This window comes from Cibotium barometz, chromosome 2, assembly GCF_041138505.1.
Source record: "Cibotium barometz isolate CiBa-2024 chromosome 2, ASM4113850v1, whole genome shotgun sequence".
Classification (NCBI taxonomy): Eukaryota; Viridiplantae; Streptophyta; class Polypodiopsida; order Cyatheales; family Cibotiaceae; genus Cibotium; species Cibotium barometz.
The window spans coordinates 24,041,529-24,060,630 of record NC_141047.1 but is presented as its reverse complement, the minus strand read 5'-3'; the positions used below and the strand labels follow the sequence as shown (position 1 = coordinate 24,060,630).

General features: G+C 42.2%; 1 protein-coding gene across 1 annotated transcript in view; it reads left to right on the top strand.

Moving 5' to 3' along the window:
* The first annotated feature begins 12,201 nt into the window (after positions 1-12,201).
* LOC147640843 (Chaperone DnaJ-domain superfamily protein) overlaps positions 12,202-19,102 on the top strand; it is an 80,830-nt gene continuing 73,929 nt past the window's right edge. The window contains exon 1 of the mRNA XM_086815978.1: positions 12,202-12,424. Within this exon, the coding sequence (XP_086672104.1) occupies positions 12,321-12,424 (104 nt within the window). The 5' untranslated portion in view covers positions 12,202-12,320. The remainder of the gene's footprint in view (positions 12,425-19,102) is intronic.

Genomic DNA, 19,102 nt, shown 5'->3' with positions numbered 1-19,102 from the left:
ACCTAGTAGGTTTTCTCCTATTATTAAAGGTTTTCTATTTATAGTAGCTGCTATCCTCTCTCTTGATACATTTTTCATCCTCACTCTTCAAACCTGTTTAATACTTAAAATACAAGCAACTTCTTTATCTATAAGTTCCCCTATTTGTCTCTTTTTCTGTAGGATCTCTAAAAGTTCACTCCATCTCTTCCTTTCCTGTCTTTTTTCCTTAGCTCTCAATTTCCCAAACCCCCCTTATTATGCCCTGCATCTCATTAGCAAAATGCCTCCAGGAGCCATGGGAAGTTCCTCTCTTTTTAAGTCTCTCAATTGCCTCCTCAGTATGTCTACCAAAGAGCTCATCCTTGAGAAGCAGGTTGTCTCTTAGTTTCCTTACGGGGAACTTATTTAGTTCATCCTCCTCCCAATTAGTTATATGCCAACCCCATTTCAGTGGCATATGATCAGACAAAGAAGTACTAGAGTCAACTGTCATCTTGAGGGTATGAAGAACCCATAAAGCTTGAGGGAGCACTGCCTTGATGGGTCAAGAAAAGATGAGGTGGGAATTGAGAGGGAGAATGGTATTAATGGATGGGTGGGACATGGGTGATCGGGGATTGCAAGCTCCTCTTCACTCTTCTTGTTGGTTTTCTTCGACATCTCTTGTCGCAGGCTTCGTCGTATCCAGGAAACGTATCTTCCATTGTTCTGCATCTTGGTAGTCTAGCTCCATCTGATCAAAATGCATCATCACTTTTAGATGAGCACCAGACTCAGGGTGATCTTTAGCATGCAGAATATGAAGTAAATACTTGGTGAGGTACTTTGGGTGGTGGATGCAGCCTTTGTGTCACTCTAATGAACTTTTGAGCTCCTCATAAAAATAAGTTACCCAATCATAAGCTTTATTGGCCTCTTGCACCATGTTGACATGGGTGAGGTTGGTTTGGGTATGGAGGTTGTGAAATTTGATGTCTGTCAAAATTGTTGCACCCTTGGCAATTCCTCCATTCCAGGATTTAGTTACTAGAAATTTGGCTAAGTTGGAGTTCTAGGGACTTATGGCTTCAACAAAACCGCCTTTTTCTCTACCGGCACAGCTAACTTCTTCTTCAGCTTTGTGGTGTTCATGGGGAGGTTCAGATGGCGTCTATATCAAGGCTATTGGGCCCTTCCGAAATAACAGTGCGCGCTTGCCAGAAAGTACAGCATAGTAGTTAGACATTTCACTTCCAAAATGTAAGTTCCGAGTTCAAATCCTCTTTTGAACTTTCTCAAAAATTTCCTAAGTCCCAAACCAATCCCCCTTCCTCCCTATTTCACCCCTAGTTCACCTGCAAGATGAGTGTGTTTTTTGAGGGAGCTTTTACTAGCAACTCTTCTCTCTTAAAAATGTGAACATTTTCTCTCCAATCCCTCCACCACCACCTCTAGCCCACAACCCACCACTATCTCCTACAACCTCCACCACCGCCTCTCAACCTAGCCCACTTTCTCCCCTCTAGCCCAATTTAGCTCTTCCCTTCTCTCTCTCTCTCTCTCTCTCTCTCTCGTTATCTCCCAATCTCCCACCCTCTTCCCTCTCTATCCCTCTCCCACCCTCTCACTCTTTCTCCCTTATATTCACCCTCCCTCTCACTCTATGTCCTTCCATCTCTCCTTCCCTCTCACTCTCTCCCAACTTCTTGCCTTTCTCTCTTCCTTCCCTCTCACTCTCTCCTAACCTCTTGCCTTTCTCTCTTCCTCTCTCTCTCTCCTTCTCCCACCCTCTCTTGCTCTCTCCTTGTCCCTCCATATGCATCATCTCTCCTTTCCTCTCTCTCTCTCTCTCCTTCTCCCACCCTCTCTTGCTCTCTCCTTGTCCCTCCATATGCATCATCTCTCCTTTCCTCTCTCTCCCCCTCTCCCTCCCTATGTATAATAGGCTCTCCTCTCCTCTTCCCTCTGTCTCTCCCTCTCCCTGAGCATAATCTCTCCTTCCATTTCTCTCTCTCTCTCTCTCTCTCTCTCTCTCTCTCTCTCTCTCTCTCTCTCTCTCTCTCCCCTTTTGTGTCTCTGCCATCTACCTCCGTCTCAATCTCTCTTCTTCCCTCTTTATCTCTCTCTCTCTCCCAACGTCATTCCTTTCTCTCTCCCTCTCACTCTACTCCCTCTCCCACCCTCTTCCCTCTCTCCTCATTCCAACCTCATCCTTTCTTTGTCTCTCTCTCTCCCCTTCTCCCAACCTCGTCCCTCTCTCCTTCCTTGCCCTCTCGCTCACTCTTCCTATGCATAATCTCTCATTTCCTCTCTATCATCCTTCCTATGCATCGTCTCTCCTTCCCTCTCTCCCACTATTTCTCCCTTTTGCGCCCTCCCTTCCTCTCTCCTTCCCTCTCTCTCTCTCTCCCCCTCACCCACCCTCTTTCCTTTCTCTCTCCCCCCCTCACCCACCCTCTTTCCTTTCTCTCTCCCACCATCTTCTCTCGCTCTCTCTCTCTCTCTCTCTCTCCTGCACTCCCACTCACTTTTTGAAACAAAGAGATTCCCTCCCCCCTCCATCAAGAGAGAGAGAAGCAAAGAGAGTTTACATGAATCTCCCTAGGTTTCACCCAACAATGGCCATTATGTGCTTGCTCCATTCCTTGCATTGGACAGGCTGAAGAATCACATACATTCGGTAACTCAAAGCCACATTGTCATTATAGATTTGAGAAATCTCTTCTACCTTCTCAATATGTGTGCTTGCTAATAACATTCTGCAAAGAACACCTATATAAGATTCCTTAGACACACTCTTCTGAAGTGGTGTACCTATGGAAGAATCTTCTACTGTAAGATCAATAATGACTTGCTTTGGTGTGCTTGTTGTAATGTTATTTGACTCTCCTATTATTGAAACAACCAAGTATTATGTTGTTATATCTTTATCAAAGATATAACATGGTTCCTCTCTAATGGGTCTAGCTGACTAGATAGATATAAGATGATCTACACCATCATCTTGTGGTTTGATTTCAAAAACTTTCAATCCAGAATGAGGGTATAACATTCCATCAAAATCATTAGGTTTATTAATATAAAAATGTCCCTACACAACTCTAACAATAGGATCAATCTCCAAACCTTCGACAAAAATGTGAAAAGTTGTATTCTCCATGTCAATGAAGAAAAAAATAGACTAAAAGAAGATATGAGAGGAAAAGATCTCTATTTGCCAAGCACTATATCTCATGAAATCAACTCACAAACACACAACAAACTAATGAAAATGAATACGAATTTCAAACACTAAATCTAAACATATTAAAATAAATTTTAAAAAATATATTCATTTGCTAAAAAATATTATTTCTGTGACAAACATAAAAACATTCTCAATCATTATAAATATTGTCATTAATGTACAAAATCTAAAAATTATTTTCAATAATTATATTTGATACTAAATGTTTACGTAACTAACTCCCATTAATAATTACTTTTTTAACTACCTTACATTTTCATGAATACTAAAATTTATACATGATGATATATTGTTATGATTAAAATCATAATTTTGAACAGCTATTCTATTTGATATATAAAATTTTAAATAATGACATCTCCTTTTCTGAGAAAGAGAGAGAGAGAGAGAGAGAGAGAGAGAGAGAGAGAGAGAGAAAGATGTGGTTTCCCTAAGTGAGGGGAGGGTCCCCTCACTAAGGGAGACATCGCCCTAAGTAGGGGCCTCACTAAGGGCGACATACGTCGCCCTTAGTGAAGGTAGGGTCCCCCCACTAAGGGTAACGTCGTTCTTAGTGAGGTGTCCCCCCACTTAAGGCGATCGCCCCCCTTTAGTGAGGGGAGCCTCCCCTCACTTAAGGCCACTCTCTCTCTCTCTCTCTCTCTCTCTCTCTCTCTCTCTCTTTTAGACGTCTCTCTTTCTTTTTGTTTCTTCCCTCTCTCTAACCCTAAAATTTTTCGAACCCTAAAATTTATTTTTATATATTTTTTCTCTATTCATAGCTTTCTCTCTATTTATAACTTTCTTTCTATTTAAGCTTTCTCTCTATTTATATCTCTTCTTCCTTTGTTTATATCTTCTTGGTTTCTTCCTTTTTGTTCACTTTGTTTGTTTGGTCTCTTTCTTTCCTCTTCTAATCTCCTTCCGAGCTCCTATTTTTTACATGACGCCTCACCAACTCGAACAAGGGGCACATGTGTTCTTAATGTTCAACATACCAAAGTAGCTATTGGGACCGTTTTGCACGTAAACCCCACTGTGAATACCGTCCATGGAATTTCTTTGCCGCTTGATCATGTTGGCATGTCAATTGAGGATGTCAAAGTGGAAGAAGTACCTCTTCCTTTTCCCCTCGAAGATGGTGATATCGGCACGTTAAATCAAACCATAGGCTACATCATTGTATGGCCAGCAAACGATTGCATAAGTGTTGTTATATCTCTCTCACCTTTGTAATTATGTTCCTTTTTATGGTTTTACTGAGAGTAATGTATAGCAAGCGATTGTGTTAGTGTTGTTATATCTCTCTCCCACCTTTGCAATTATGCTCTTTTTTGGTGGTTTTGACGAGAGTAATTTACAGCATGTGATTACATAAGTGATTGAGTAATTTATCTTATATGTGTGTCGATGTGTTTAAATTGATCCAAACACATCAAAAGAAACGCCACATCCAAAGCGTACACAACGTATAAAGAGCACACATGTTGCCATACAAGCGTACACAACGTATAAAGAGCACACATGTTGCCATACAAGCAAGCCAAGAAGTGACAAGTGCAATGAAGAGGAGGAGAATAGTGTAAGAAGATGATGATGATTATACTCCTCCTCGAAGAAATCCACCATGCTCTTCAAAAAAATGTTCTTCTTTCAAAATCCATAAAAGCAATAAAGGAAGTAGGAGAGGTGGAGGAGGGAACTGAAAAACAAGGCGATAATGAAGACCACTTCATAGTGACACATGCAACTCATTTGCGACTAGAACTCCTTCATGACAGCCTAAACAGAGTAAAGGTAATTGTTATCTACTTTTTACCAAATCTTGCATAAGGTATTTTTATGGCTCCCAAGCACAACCTATGTGTGTGCATTGCAAGTAAAGAAATCCACTCCTTTGCCACCTATTTCCTTGTGTCAACTTGTGCCTAACCCCTCTATACGAAGAGTGCAGTTTAGGTACAAGAAGCTAGCAAAGTAATTCTATACAAATGGCTATGTTGCCGATCAATGCAAGATCATTTGCTCTATCTCCTCATCCCATAATCTTGATACAGAAGTAACGCAACATGATGTTAGTGTATGGGATGGTATATGGCGAATGAGAAATGAGGAGTTTGAGAATGTGATCTCAAAGGCACGAAGTGTGCATTTATGAGCAACAAGATGTTTTATGTGTGGGATAGAAATCATAGCATTGTGGCATAGATGGAGGAGATTAGTAAATGTGAATCATCTTAAATTGCTTAGTTTTTCTATGCGGTGTTAAGTTTTTTAAAAATAATAATTTTAAGACTAATTAGATTTGCACTGATTTTAGCATTCAAGAATGTTGTATAAAAACATCCATGTGTTAACGCTATCCTTATTGAATTCAATGAGAATAGCGAGGGGGAGGTCCTCACAGTCCTAGCTTGCTTAAACAAGTAACGAAACATACACATTACGAGAATATATGTCTTAAGTCTCTTTGACACAGGATGGTCCAAGTGCAATATGTTTTATCTTTCATCATAACCCTTTTTTTTTGTCATAGGATGAATGAAGTGGGCTATGTTTCTTCATCTCTTGTGGACAAAGTGTCCCTCATTAGGGCACTTGGATTAGCAAATAAAGAAACAATTATGAGGCACACTAGAGTGATGAATAAGACATGGATAGAGAAGCATGCCTCGACGTAGAAAAAAAAGGGTCACCCATCCTAGTACAACTACAAGCTTTCAAAACTTTCCCAAATAGTATTCTAGGTAAACCTTCAATCTTCTAACACTTTGCAATATATGATTAACATTTACATATTATCAAACTAATGTTGTAACATGTGAATAATAGGATGAGTACCTCGCAGCCACCTGAGATATTGACCCCTAGTAGATATCTTGCCTACAAATCAGTTCGAAGAGAAATGAAGAATTGCATTTTATAAAGATGAAAGAAAGTGGAGGCATGCTACAAGGCGGTTGGCGGTGATTGGAAACCGTGTGCAAGAGGAGAAGGTTTCTTTGAGTAGTAAGAAAACCTACACTCTTCCCTCTTTGAGAAGGTATTGTAATGGTGCATATTCACGTTTTGTTGATGGTGCATATTTCATTAATGCCCACTACCATGGGCATTAATGAAACAGCAGGCAACACATTAAAAACCCATACTAAAATTAAGCAAATCAAGATACACATGAAAATAAAAATGATATTTTATTAATCCACTAGAAGTATTATTTCTGTATAGTGGGATATCCAGTGGATATTTAATGACAAGCAAGGATAAGAAAGGATTCACACAAAGGCCTCGTTAGTGTGAGGTCATGTCGTGGTGGCACTGATATGAAATCATCTCCCTCACTGATAGCTCTGAGGAACTCTGCAGCTTTCTCCTCGGATGAATTTATGTATGACTCTGCAAGATCCACATCAGGTGGACTTTCCTCCACAAGGATGGGATTATTGCAACCACCTGTTGGAACACCATCTTCTTGACTGTCCAAGAAGGAATGTGCATCTCCTTCCTCTGGTGCATGGCATGGCCTCGGAAGGAAGTACCTTGCAGAATCACCTTCAATATAGTTATCTCTGAAGAATACCTTTCTTATATCGGAGATTTCAGCGAGCTTAGGAGTCTTCAAGCACTTCCACACGGCATGAGCCTTGCTAGAGTCCATGCCATTACCACCTCTTTAGGAATAATCCACTGTGCCCTTGGAAAATATTTGCCACTTCTAATCATCTTCAGAAGAGTCACACCTGGTGTGATTGTCCATTTGTTGAGTATGTAATTTTCCATATACACAAAAGCCTTTTCAAATATATGCATAGGTGTCAGACAAACGTGGTTCTTCAAGTCACCCTGGCCAAACTGCACATATAGTGTTCACCCTTTGGAGATCTCCTTAGCAGACATGTTGTGTGCATGGAAACGAAAGTGAGGTTTATGCAGATCTTTGAGACAGTACCCTACCATTCCATCAAACGTATGCATCTTTATCTAGCGTAATGCACGTAGCACAACACATAACAATACCCCCCTCGATGGTTTATTAACATTCCACATCAAGTAGCGCTTGACGGTTTTTCCTCTACTGATATTATGGATGTTGACAGTATGTGGGAAACCATTTGGAAATGGAGATGGTGTAGAGTTCCACCTCTCTCAAGCGAGAAGACAGCTTGAGTGCATTCATGATGCACAAACTCAACAAGAGAATCCTAGAGAGAGATGTTGACATCATCATTTCCAATTTCGATAGTGATAGAGACCTCCAACATTTTCAAATTGTTGCGGCTCGGGAACTGGGGACATGCAGCGGGTGGGTCTGTTGGACCAGCCGGACCCACGGTATCCATGCTCTTCTTCCTCTTGGTCGTAGCACAGGCGGTTTCAAAACTACCTGCAATGATAACAAAGAAATCTTATGCATGTTTAAACAGACAGAAACATATATAAAATTTGAGAAACACACGCCGACAAGTACCTGAGGAGCGAACCTTCTGTTTCACAGCTTTCAGACGGGTGATTGCTAGGAGGAGGTTCCCTAGGAAACCGAGAAGGCGACAATGCCTTGGTTCTTTTGCGACTGCACTTAGGCATGCCGAGAAGTATATGCAACACAAACATCAAAATTTGCATATAATACATTTTTCGAAAGATAGCTGCCATGCAAAGCGCGAGAAGAGGAACACAGGCATGGAAACTAGAACACGTAAAAACTCCAACCATAGTGACGAGGAGGTGAGAAGCTCCACGCAAACACTACAAAAACTACCAGGCCATCGAACATACCGATGTGCCACGAAGAGAAGACTACCTCCACGCAGACACATGTAAGACATGCGGGTGACTCCAGTTTCACCATACAAACACATGTAAGACATGTAAGACATGCGGGTGACTCCAGTTTCACCATACAAACACATGTAAGACATGCGAGTGACTCCAATTTCACCATATAGACACATGTAAGACATGTGGGTGACTCCAATTTCACCATACAGACACATGTAAGACATGCGGGTGACTCCAGTTTCACTATGCAACTTCGCATATCAAAAAATAATATTCCACAATAATTAATACCCCCGCATAAAAAAACATTTGCGGCACATATTTGGTAGGCAACGACATTTTATGGTTTTAATGTTGCGGTTTAATTTTGCTGTGTTACAAACGACTAGTGCAAGTCAATCGGGATGAGAAATCAGATTGTTTAATAGCGGATAGGCTATACAGCTTGGCATCTAGCTCATTGCCAAATGACCAAAATGTGCAGATTTTAAATATTTTGATTTTGATGGCAATTTGCAAAGACTAAAGGGCTCACAAATCCCTAAAAGTAAGTAATGATTACTCTCCTTTTCTTCTTAAAATATACAAAGCATTGTATTTTGTTTGAATAACATTTTCAATGGCAACGCAACAAATGCAAGTTTATTCAGGGATTAGCTTCAAAGAGGTCAAATGGCATGAGATTGGAGCACAAGGTGTGGTCATCCTTGTAGAAATATTAGAAAAGTACAAGATAATTTTCTTAGATGAATTTCACGAGGACCTCACCAATCTTAAGAGACTGTATTTTGGAAAGCTGTTCGAGGCAATGGTGGGATCCCTAAAGAAATAAGGCGTAGTAGCTTCAAACCTTGCTATTGTCAAAGCTACCAAGCGTGCTATGTTCAGGTGCGTAACATTCTACAAAGCTTACTTACTATTTAATTGTGCTCTTATATTCATAAATTAAACCAAAATAATAATGTATAAATGGATTCCTAAGTGCCATGAGAAGAGATATATTGCAGATGTACTTACAATAAATCTCTTAAATGATTGACGCGATCCACAACATGAGAGAACTATGTATACACAACCACAACTTTGAGACCTTAGGGATGCAGGGATATATAAGAGATGCCCTTTGTACATCTACAATATATCTCTTAGATGATTGGCATGATCCACAACTTCGAGACCTTTGGGATGTAGTGATATACAAGAGATGCCCTTGTAGATGGATTTGTAAATGTCATGAGAAGAGATATATTGTAAATGTGCCTGCAATATATCTCTTAAATGAGTGCATGAAATCTTAAATGATTGGCACGATCCACAACATGAGAGCACTATGTATACACAGCAGCAACTTCAAGACCTTTGGGATGTGGGGATATACAAGAGATGCCCATTGTTCCTTGACTTTCCAAGTGGCAAATTTCCCAAGAGTGAGAAGGAGATGTATCCTTGGGCTTATAAATCAAAGCAATCAACCATGGTATGAACTATACAATTAGATATTTCAGTTCTTTTTTTAATATTGTTTCTTATATCTTTTCGAATCGTGATTTCTATTGTGAAGCTTCTATTGTAAAGCCTAGAAGTCTATGTGACCAATCATATGTTCAAGATAAGGAAAAAGATCTTCTGAATGATGAAGGGGATGATGTGAAGGTGAAGAGGATGATGGTGAGATGAAGGGGAGAAAGTGCTAAAGAAGGATGCAACAAAGGAAAAGAAAAAAGGAAAGGCACAAGAGGAAGAGGATAACTTTAATGTCTTTGCATCAGAATATGACAAAAGCAATTGTGAGGATAGCACTTGCAAGATCGAGGCAACCCCAAAAGTTGAAGAAGTGGGGCATGCAACAACACAGGCAGGGCACTCTTTTACTTGTGGTTCATTGGTTTTATTGTTACATAGTTCGGATACTAATGTAGATGAACAAGTTATGGATCCAGATAAGCTTGGCAAGATGTAAAGCGGCAACTGCACCATTGCGAAATAATAATCCACCTAGCCTGGGTGTTTTGACCCCAATTCAAATGAATTTTCTAGGTATGATTTTACTCATTGGTAATGATAATGATAATGTATATGTGTGACGCACGCACTTATAAAATGTATGCTTTGTAGGAGTGTCTCATTGTATGGCCTTGACAGTAGTCTTCCGCATTCCGAACAAACATCAAAGTGCTAGTTCCTCTACTGTTATAGAAGCCTCGACGTTGATAGGTGTAATAATCAATTGTGAACACATGCGAAAGGATTATGAAGGTATGTCTTTTATATCCTGTAATGAGAATTAATGTGTAACCCTTTCTCAACATGGTGTAGCAGGACATGATTCTACAAAGATGAGGGCATTTGTTGGGGATCCTTTGAAGATAGGCAGTGCAATTCAAAATCAAGAGTGTCCACATGAGCTAGTATGTCTTTTTGATATGTTGCAGATGGTCAAAGAGGGAGACTGGATCTTTAATGTTAAAGGTGTCAATACAAGCACAACGTGTGATTGTATTATAGTGAGGTTGGCCCACATGAGGTTCCGTTTATGGCTACCTCGATGACATTGTCCCACCATGGAATCTCTGTACAAGTGAGTGATGAGATGATTTTTCCTTCATTAAGACCTTAAGTATTGTTGTGTATATGTTGCGTGTATGTCATTCTTACTTTTTATGTCTATGCCATGTAGATGGAGAGGAGACTTTATTGCTTCAGATTTGTGAGACCATCTTCGACGACAATGGCTCTGTTATTGTCATCGGTACCATGTATCAAGTGGCAACCATTATAGTGTAGGCAGAGCAATCTTAGACACCTTGGTGAATGTGCGGTGTACAATGCAGATTGGAAAGGCGTTTGGACAAGAGGTAAACAACACTAACCATAGAGGTTGCCATTGAACATCACTTTTTGTTACAATAAATCATCTCATACTCTAGTGCAGACACGTACCCTTATTGTTGCTACCTTCACGAACATAGTTGGAGTAAACCATACATAACCTTTCCTACCTAATTATATCATTGATCCTTGCATTGTGATGCACTGGGGCAGATGCCCAAATGGGACAACATGGCGAGGTATCGTGGATATGACTTTTGGGATAGCCTGTTGAAGCATCATGTAAAAAAAGGGCAAGTGATAGTAGAGGTTTATGTAAGATGTGGAGATTGTGCTATGGTAGTGCATAAATTAGGCATGAACATTGTTTGTATTGATCCCGAAGAGGACGTTGTGGATGGTATCTTGATGAAGATTTCATTGTAGTGCAATAAACATATTTGTTTGTGAATATGGTTTAGCAATTGTTTATGATTATGTAATGCTCTTATTTTTCATATGAAAAAAGAGAGCAAGAGGGTGAGAGCAATGCATGTTGGGGTTTTGCAATAAGACATCATTGACGTTTCAATGATGTTTATGCATAACGCAATAAAGAATTGACATTTTATATATTGTGTGGATGAATAAGGTAGTGTTAAGTTTGTAGACTCTAGGATATGTACGCAAAACATGAGTTAAGTGTACTGTGTTGAGAAATGAGAAGGAAATAGAGAGAGAGAGGGAGGATAGAGAGAGAGAGTAGAGAGAGAAGGATTGAGAGAGTGAGATAGGGAGGATAGAGAGAGTTAGAAAAGAGAGAGAAGGATAGAGAGAGTGAGATAGGGAGGATAGAGAGAGTTAGCAAAGAGAAGGATATGGTGACCAAAGAGAGAGAGAGAGAGAGAGAGAGAGAGAGAGAGAGAGAGGGAGGTTAAAGAGGGTGAGTAAAGAGAAGGATAGAGAGAGTGAGATAGGGAGGACAGAGAAAGTTAGCAAAGAGAGAATTTGAAACAAAGCCGATACTTTGGGGTTAGATTGGGAGGAGTGAGTTTTTCAAGTAAATTCAAATTCAAGATTAATAATCAACATTTTTCTTGTAGAATATGGCAGTCTGAAAAATATAAAACATATGCCAACTTGTTTCGTTAGTCGACTTGTTTGCAAGAGTTTATTAGATGATCATTTACAGACGTCTACACATGCTCTATTAGGACATAAATGAAACCATGTGTTAATATGGATCTGAAAAAACTGTTTTGTTGAAGAGCTCTTAAACCAAGCTCCATATTGTGAGCTCAGCAACAAAATCAAGTAAATTAAGTGGCTCTACACCAAGTCTTGCCAATATTTAACGTACGTGTCACACATGGGACGAAGCTTTCCCATGCGAGCCTTGGACCGTTGGGTGTGTATGGGCACAAATGAGTGTGGACACAATTGCCTCTCCAAGAGAGGCAGCGCCTTTCTTCCAAGTATAGTGTGTAATCAGGAGGACCATGATAAATTTTGCGTTAAGCATTTAGCAGTGTCTTAAGCAGCAGCAATGGGATCGGCAGCGACCATGATGCTCGCGATAGTCTATCTAGCATTTCTCAGGACCAGTGCAGCCATTTATTGTGACGACGCTGACTGCTATGACCTTCTTGGGTATGCCTTTTCCAAATTTCTGTACAGAATTTAGGGCACACTTTTTCATTACCACAGACACACAGAGGGAGAAAGAAAGCTCTATTAACGTCTGCAGAAGGCCAAAATGGCCTATGAGACCCAACACATAAGATAAAATTAAACCAAACCAAAGACAAAAGAAAATTCCTAGAGATCATCCTGTTTACTACGCCACTAGGAGATGGACTAAGATGGCAGATCAGAGAGAGAGAGAGAGAGAGATAGAGGGAGAAGAAAGAAATAAAGTTATATTAATGTCTACGGAAAATCCCAAAGGTCAATGAGACCGTAAGTAATACAATGGTATCATGGATATACTCTGAGAGAGAGGCACATGCTTGGTGACCGGTATATGATGTTATCCTCACATTACTGGGAAATGGTGCCGGTAAGGCCATTCCCAATGAGGAGCCTCAGAAAGGGGCAAGCCATAATGGTCTCCCAGCAGCCATTCCAGGTGTCCACAGTTGTGGGAAGGAGTCCCATTTCAGGGATTGTGTAGATATATATATATATATATATATCTACACAATCCCTGAAATGGGACTCCTATATATATATATATATATATATATATATATATATATATATAGAGAGAGAGAGAGAGAGAGAGAGAGAGAGAGAGAGAGAGAGAGAGAGAGTTCTATTAACATCTACAAAGGTCAGTGAGACCAAAAGTGTCACAATGTGTCCACGACGTGACAAAATCATGGGAAAAAACCAATTATTAAACAACTAGAGCTGAGAGATGAAACAACAGTCCTGGAAAAGTGCCATCGGTACAATGCTACAATGTGAGGGGATCCAAGTGGGTCCTCGACATCTATGACTATATACAGGTTCTCCACATCCACTGCCTGGGGAGGGGCACTCCTGTATCTCTGGAGGATTTCTCGCACTACTAAGAAAGGAGTTGGGAAAGGTGCTGGTAGGCTATTCCCTTCCAAAAAATGATGACCCCCAGGAAAGGGCAATTAGTTGTTTGAGGGAATGGTTCTCCCCCAGCAGCCATTCCAGGCGGCCACAGTATCCCATTTTAGGGATGATATTGACAGGCAGGTACAGCAGATGTTGACACATAAATGAAAGAAGAATGATGTTTAACAGGTTGATACATCGGATTTGTACACATCAATCTCAATGTGATGGTGATGGGAAGAAAAGATCTACTTGATTATGCAGCTTCCTAGGACCCATGACTGTGAGACTGCGAAAGGAAAGGGGGGGGGGGGGGGGGGGGCAGGGGGGGGTAAGGGTATCAAGGAGAACGATCTCTCTATGTACATCAAAAAGCTACATGAAGATCACATCGTTGTCCCTATGAGTCCACTATCTATGCTGTGACTGGATTTGTGGCTAAGTCCTCCTTTGGCCTTTTGTTATCCTCCGGATTTTGTGAATCGTCAGTCTGCAGTAATGCCACAGATCTTTGAGATCTCTGGATACTAGTCCCTTGTGGGGGTTGATCCTGCTTCAACTCCGGCTGGCAGTCTCCAGAGTGGCATTCTCTAGGGGGGTGGTGTGCATCAGTTGGCTGTTGTCTCTTGATGCCTTGGGAGAGCCATGCATCTTTGGTCCTCATACTTGATGGCACTGCATAGAGGTCTGAACCCCTTTTCAAAAAGTCAATGGTAGGGCTCTCGGATCTTATAGTATGTTGATCAATGAAATATAACATGTTTTTCCACCTACGTAATATGCCTACCCGATCTCAATGCTCCCTCATCAGCTCCACCATTTGACTGATCTCCACATGCAGCCTTTTTGATGATATAGAGAGCTGCTCCATACGTTTCAATGGAGGTGATAAGTGAACCCCCAAATATGGTGGGTTATGTTTGCAAGATGAATGGACGAGGTACTTGCAAAGTTGGGTAGTGATCAACTGTGAGGACCAAATTTTATGAATATAGGTGACTACTACTAAAAGATCATGACAAGCTAAAGGAGTGAAGCTATGAACTTTGAGAGAATGATCTTATGTGGCACCGAGGGCTAGCTATTAATGACCTTGGAGAATCTCATGATTTGCAACCTCTCAATCCTAGCCCAATCCTTTTGGTGAAGGTCAGGCCCCAAGAAAAGTGCCCCATACATAGCTACCGTGGGAGCAACCCACACACACACACACACAAAACCCCGATTGGCCTTGGGCCCAAGATCCTCCCGTAGTTATCGTTTTTCACCGCTCGTAGGGGCTTCTTATCCGCATGTAGGCCCGTAGGCGATGCTGCCAAGGAAGCACCTTGTGGGGTTTTGAACCCAGGACTTGGTTATGCCTAGGACAGGTTCACAGTACCATGGGGTCAGGCTGGAGGCCTGACGTGGGGTGCCTAGTGGGAAGATATCCCTAATGTGGGAAGAGGCTTATAAGTGGAGGCATAGTTATAAGTAATTATAGGGTTAAAAGCTTATAAAAGCATTGGGGCTAATTATAAAGTCGAGTGGCCTATATAAGTGAAACCTAGGCTCATAAGTTATTACGATTGTCTGGTCTGACATCGTTGAGCATGGCCCATCGAGAATGTTCACCCCAATGACACCCATAGCGTGTGGCTTGGTGGTATGGGACGGCATGTCTTACTATGGGAGAGCCTCCCCAAGGATGTAGCTATGGTCTCCAGCTCAAGGGAGAGTCCGGAGGACTCTTTGGCTGGCAGGTGAGCCTTAAGCCTCACTCCTATATGGTTTCTTGTCAGATAGTTCAAGGGGGCCTTACATTGGTATCAGAGCCTATATCTGACGCAAAAAGAAACTCTAGGCGTGGTGGTCACTGGCATGGCTAGGAAGCTATGGCCATGTCTTCCAAAAGAGGGGGGAAGTAAACAAAAATGCGGTCGTTATCTTTTGTGCATGAATCGCACATGAGAGAGGGAGTGTTTGGCTCATGGCGGCAACATGTATGGGGCTGCTCTTCTGGTTTAAGTGTTCTAGGCAGCCAATACTCTGCTGCCTTAGGGTAGGCACGTGGGCTGTCCAAAACCAGCCATGTTGGCTGTGCCGCAGGGCGGCCAGTTTCAGGCCTGCCATGTTTGGCTGTGTGGGCCACCCAAGCCAGCCATGGTGGCTGTGCGTTGGGAAGCGTAAAAGGCTGGGCGGCACCCTTGTTTACATAGGGCAGCCAGACCAAGGGTTCACTTTTTGCTCACAGTCGGGTATACAGCAGGGATGTGGCGGCCTGGTTTATGCGCAGGAGTGTCAAGCACCAGTGCAAGGCAGAGCAGGGGGTTGTGCCAACTGGGCAGCATGTGGACAGTGGGATCAAACCGGTTCAGGGCATTGGGCAGAGTGCGGGCAGTTGTGATTGCAAGATACCATCACAACCATGACCAGTTGCTTGCCGCCCTTGAAACGATGTTACAGGCTATGAGTCGGCTCGTTGGCCCTCAAAACCAATTACAGTTTCAAGATGTGCCTTTTTTCAGAGAGAAAACGGAGTGCGAGGAAGCTATAGTCGGAAACTGGTTGGACGACTATACGATGATCGAAGGATTTCCCAAGCCTAGATGTTCTTAAGGTCGACTTACGATGATCGAAGGATTTTTCAAGCCTAGATATTCTTAAAGAATAAGGCTTACAGCTTGTGGTGTGACTCAGCCCAAACTCACAACGTGGCAAGGGTTTGTTGATGCTTTTTGCAAGCAAATTGCCACAATAGACCTGATAGCAGCCTATTGGAAATGCAAGATTTGAGCATGTTGGGGAAATTGTTCGAGCGATATCTAAATGACTTACGTACTTATATGGCGCAGAGTAAAGCGGAACCTTTCCATGCCATGGCGATGTTTACACATGGGTTAGATCCAAATTACCAGTTTGAGATCTCTAGGAATGAAGCCAATGCTTTTGAGGATGCTCTTAAATTTGCCCAAAACTTTGATAACATCCATGGTCACAAGCACACTCCGTAAAAATCCCAGCAGGGATTTGGCAGTAAAAAGCGATCTCATGGTGACACTAAAAGCTCATCCGAACCCTAAGAGTTGCAAGAGTTGATGGCTCCACCTCAGCAAAGTACAAAGAAGGCTCAACAAGAACGCAAGGCAGCCCAGAAGGCGGAAGCGAAGAAGATGGTGGCGTGCTTTGAGTGCAACCAACCGGGACATATGGCCAAATCTTGTCCGAAGAAGAAGAACAAGAGTAAGTCCGTCTCTGTTCATGAACTCTCAAGTAATCCTCATATCTCTACTATTGAAATATATCATAGTTTGTGTGTCGAGGATTCTCTTTGGGTGCTGTGGCCTTCAACCAACATGATTTCCTTGAGGATGGAGGGTTTGGTCAAGGCCCAGAAGGTATCTGTACTTTTTGATAATGGTAGCAATCATAACTTTGTGAGTGCTCTCTTGGTGTCGAAACTATGGTTTGCCAATAGTGGCAAGTGATCATAGGTACCAAGTGAACTTTGCAGGGAGCATGGCGCCGAAGATTTGGGACAAGGTGCTTCTTGATCTAGAGTTGCGCATGCGTGACTATCACAAGAACCTTGACTTCCACCTCATGACCCTAGATTGGGTTGATGTAATTTTGGGAATATTTTGGTTCAAGGATAAGAACCCTACTTTGCAAATAGATTATGAAAGCCATATTGCTACTTTTGTACATAATGATTACCCCATTGTAATTAAAGACTCCCATTTTGTATCTCCTCAGGGAAACGATATTCCTATTGTATTAGCTATTGATATTTAACATCTTCTGAGTATTGTTAGGAAAAGTGTAGTGGTGCAGAGCGTGCACATCATATCATATAAAATATTGTTAGGGTTAGTGCTCACATGCACAAAAATAAGTGCTAGGGACACTTTTAGATGTTACGATTAAATAAATGGTTGTAGACCTTATTCTAGCACATAGCGCCTTTATTAGTATAGGTACACATAAGTGCACACCTAGATGCATGAGAGCATTTACTTGCTAAATCTTTTGTATACATGTGTCATAGTTACTATATGGGCCTAAGGCCATCACTTATAATAAAAGGAGGCATAAACATCAATAGAAATAATGCTTTCCCAGATCTTTAGGACTCTTGTGTTATTTTCCCTTAATCCGCTTCATGCTGGTTGTCATCTTCCCTCTATCTTTGTGTATGTACGGGACCAATTGTGGTATCAGATGCAGAGCCAATTACCACCACTTTAGAGCCGCTAACACCATCTCAGAGGCTTCCGCCGCCAATTCAGAGCTAGCCGTTGCCAATCTTGCCACCTTCTGTCCACTAGACTGGGCGGCACTAGCACAGAGGCTTAGCTTGTTTGTGTAGCACCATTGATTTCTGCTACCTTCGCTAGCTTGGTGGCGCCGCTCGTTTCTGCCTCTTCGGCCATCGCCACGCTGAGCCGACTAGGAGGTAACAACAAAGCAGCTGTGGTTTCTAGAGGGTGAAACCGTCGGCTACTACTACGCACCTGCTTTATTTTGAGTCATCTGCTCGCTGCTTGTCCATTATAGCCACTTGCACTTGCTCACAGCCATCTAGTGGCTTGATTGTGTCCAGCATAGTGGTCTTCTGCCACCTACACAACGACAAGGTGTTCATTGTCTAAAAGCTCCAGTATCCTTATGATTTTGTGGGGAGCAGAAAGAAGAGAGAAGAGGTAGCTTCATACACCAACATGGTGTTTACAAAGGTATCTATGTCAGAATGCACAACGGAAATGCTTGTGCCCATGGTCTTGGAGCAGGAGGAAAGATTCTCGAACCCTCCACAGGGCGGAGGTTTGGAGGCCTTAACTGGCCAACGGTCGAAGGCCGTAACAAGGGCAAAGGGAAGGCTTCACCAGAGAAGTCTTTTGAGAAGAAGTTCGACGCTGACCACGAGAAACTGAAGGCAAAGAGGACCTGTAATGATTGTGGCAAGAAGGGCCACTATTGGAGGCAGTGTCCCAAGCGGAGCACCGAGAAGGGTGAAGAATCTGCTGCAGCAATCGTGAAGACTCCAGCATTTGTGCACCTGGAGTTGATGGACACCGATGTTTCATTTTCTTTGGGCAAGGAGGAGGCTGGAGGACTCGCTGCTAACGGATACTCGGGAGTGGATTCTAGACAGTGGTGCTTCCAGGCATATGACTCCTTCCCGTTCGGCTTCACAGGATCTCTGCAGGTATTTTGGTCACGTTCTTACTATGGATACATCCACTATCCCAGTTCATAGTGATGGCAGGTTGGAGATAGTTCCCGATGGCAGAGGGGGGAAGCATTCCTCCCAGGTGTTGTATGTTCCGTCACTTGGTTTTCATCTGTTGTCAGTGCATCAGGTTTGCAAGACTGGCGTACAGGTGGAGTTTGATGAGCATTTTTTTGCTCTCTGAGACAAGGCAACAGGCTAGGTAGTGTGGGAAGGTGGAGTGGAGACTGGAGTTTACAAGCTTTCAGCACTCTCTCTCCTAGGTCCTTAGTTTTGTGATGAGTGGCAGTCTGGTAATGGCCACTTAAGTGTGGATACTCTGTAGGTGCAGGCTTTCCGGGATCAGATGGAGGATGATGGCAGTAGTTGGCAGGAACTTTCCAGTTCCGACGTTGGTAGTTCTTGTGTTCGTCAGTTAGAGAAAACTTTATAGGTAACCTATGCTCTGATGTCTCATAGTATTCGGGACAAAGAAACTCCTGTAGATGAGGAAGTTCTTTCCATGGGGACCTCTTGGAAAGCCAGGC